General features: G+C 30.2%; 1 protein-coding gene across 1 annotated transcript in view; it reads left to right on the forward strand.

The window, feature by feature from the left end:
* Positions 1-1,048: 1,048 nt before the first annotated feature.
* LOC107883281 overlaps positions 1,049-1,883 on the forward strand; it is a 2,297-nt gene continuing 1,462 nt past the window's right edge. The window contains exons 1-3 of the mRNA XM_016802948.1: positions 1,049-1,090; positions 1,193-1,392; positions 1,463-1,569. Of these exons, the coding sequence (XP_016658437.1) occupies positions 1,049-1,090; positions 1,193-1,392; positions 1,463-1,569 (349 nt within the window). The remainder of the gene's footprint in view (positions 1,091-1,192; positions 1,393-1,462; positions 1,570-1,883) is intronic.

Raw genomic sequence — 1,883 nt, forward strand, 5'->3', positions numbered from 1 at the left:
GTGTTGTATAGTAATTAATCGCGAAAACAGCTATGTTTTTATGATTCTCTGTATGCACGGCGGTCGACAACTTACGACGACCGGCGATGACTGTCGACCAATGACAGAACGCCTAGCCGTCACCAGGGGGGTCAGACAATGATCGGCGGCTCAGTCTGCGTGCGCGAAAGCGGTTCACTCTTAGGTGGAATAGAGTATAGTATCTGATAAAAATGTCGGCTCTAGTTGGGATTCAAAGATAAATGACTTATGATTGTACTGTTGTAGTTTCGTACGTTGTCACATGATTTGTACTATTAAAATATAATTGTTTGAGGTTTTTCTTTGTATCGTAACTTGTTCTAAGTACTTACAACTTAAATTAATATTTTCCAGTACTAGTTGTGTATATTTACCAGCATAATGGCTAGCTGTAATAAAAAAAGTAATACGTATTGTTCTGTTTATGGTTGCTCGACATTTTATAATTCTGGAAGTGATATAAGTTTTCATTCATTACCAAAAGAAAATACCAATAAAATAAAATGGATTAAAAAAAAATGGTACTTCACAAATGATTGATCGTAGACAAGCTTGGATTTTAAGACTTCGTATGGATACTGTTAGTTTAAAAAAAACTCAAATCAAAATATGTTCTCAACATTTTGTTAAAGGAGATTTCATATTACCTGGTATGTTAAATATTTATTATTATTATATTCACTTTATACTTATAAGTTATATTCAAAATAATATAAAATGTATAAATGTGTACACCTTGTTTAAATCCATTTTAGACTTTAAAGTATCAAGAGCTAGACTGACACGGGAAGCAGTTCCATCACAAAATCTACCAAAGTTATCAATAGCATCTAAATCTCCCTTAAAAAGGAAATCGCCGAAAAAAAGATTTCTGTCACCCAGTGCAGATGAACTGGAGGTAAATATTATAAAACTTAAAAATTTAGTTATATTCAATTCTGCAAATAATCTTTATTTTTATTTACTTAAGTATGATATAAATAATAAATATACCTAGCATTCATAGGTTAAACGAGTAAAAGAAAAAATGTTGATGAGTCAAAAGCTAGAAGTAGTAAAAATCGGAAAGGTAATAATTAATATTATTTCTAAAATATTATACACACACACACACACACACACACACACATTTTTAATACCAAATGAAATGTTACTTTATTTTATATATCAGCAATTAGAATCATACAAGGATACTTTTATGGATTTAATTTCAAAAGGAAAATTTGAAAACGATGTATCGAACACATTAACCATGAAGGAAGGAAATAGTTCATACACTTTTAAATATCCTGTTGCGCCACCCTGTGAAGACTACTATGTAATTCAGCACTATAAAATTAACACAATTCAAAATATTCCGTCAGATGAAAGGTTAGTAAAAAACTATGGTCTATAACATGTGTAAAATAAAAATATATTAAATATTGAATTTTTGTACTAGATGGAAACATGCGGAAGCTAGTATTAAAATTCATACATCTAGTAGAGATACAAAAGATTCAAACATTTCAAACAAAATCAATGATGTTGTTCGAGAAATATTGGACCGTGTTTTAGCAGATCCTAAGAAAAAAATTATCAAAAATACTAAAAAGTAAATTAATCACAATTTAAATGTATAAACTGTTTTATTAATATTGTTGAAAGTGCAGCTTGACAGACTAAACGTTTTAGTATTAATATAAATGAATAACACGACAATATGATTATGTATGAGTATAATATATAATAACGTACAACTGGACAATTTAACGTGACTGTACACACACACCGTATACGCACTGTACGACGGTGGCTGTGCAAGTGATTCTTACATACTTCAAAGGCCCTATATATATGCACAACCGAGTCATGTTACATCC

This window comes from Acyrthosiphon pisum, unplaced genomic scaffold, assembly GCF_005508785.2.
Source record: "Acyrthosiphon pisum isolate AL4f unplaced genomic scaffold, pea_aphid_22Mar2018_4r6ur Scaffold_21749;HRSCAF=24772, whole genome shotgun sequence".
Classification (NCBI taxonomy): domain Eukaryota; kingdom Metazoa; phylum Arthropoda; class Insecta; order Hemiptera; family Aphididae; genus Acyrthosiphon; species Acyrthosiphon pisum.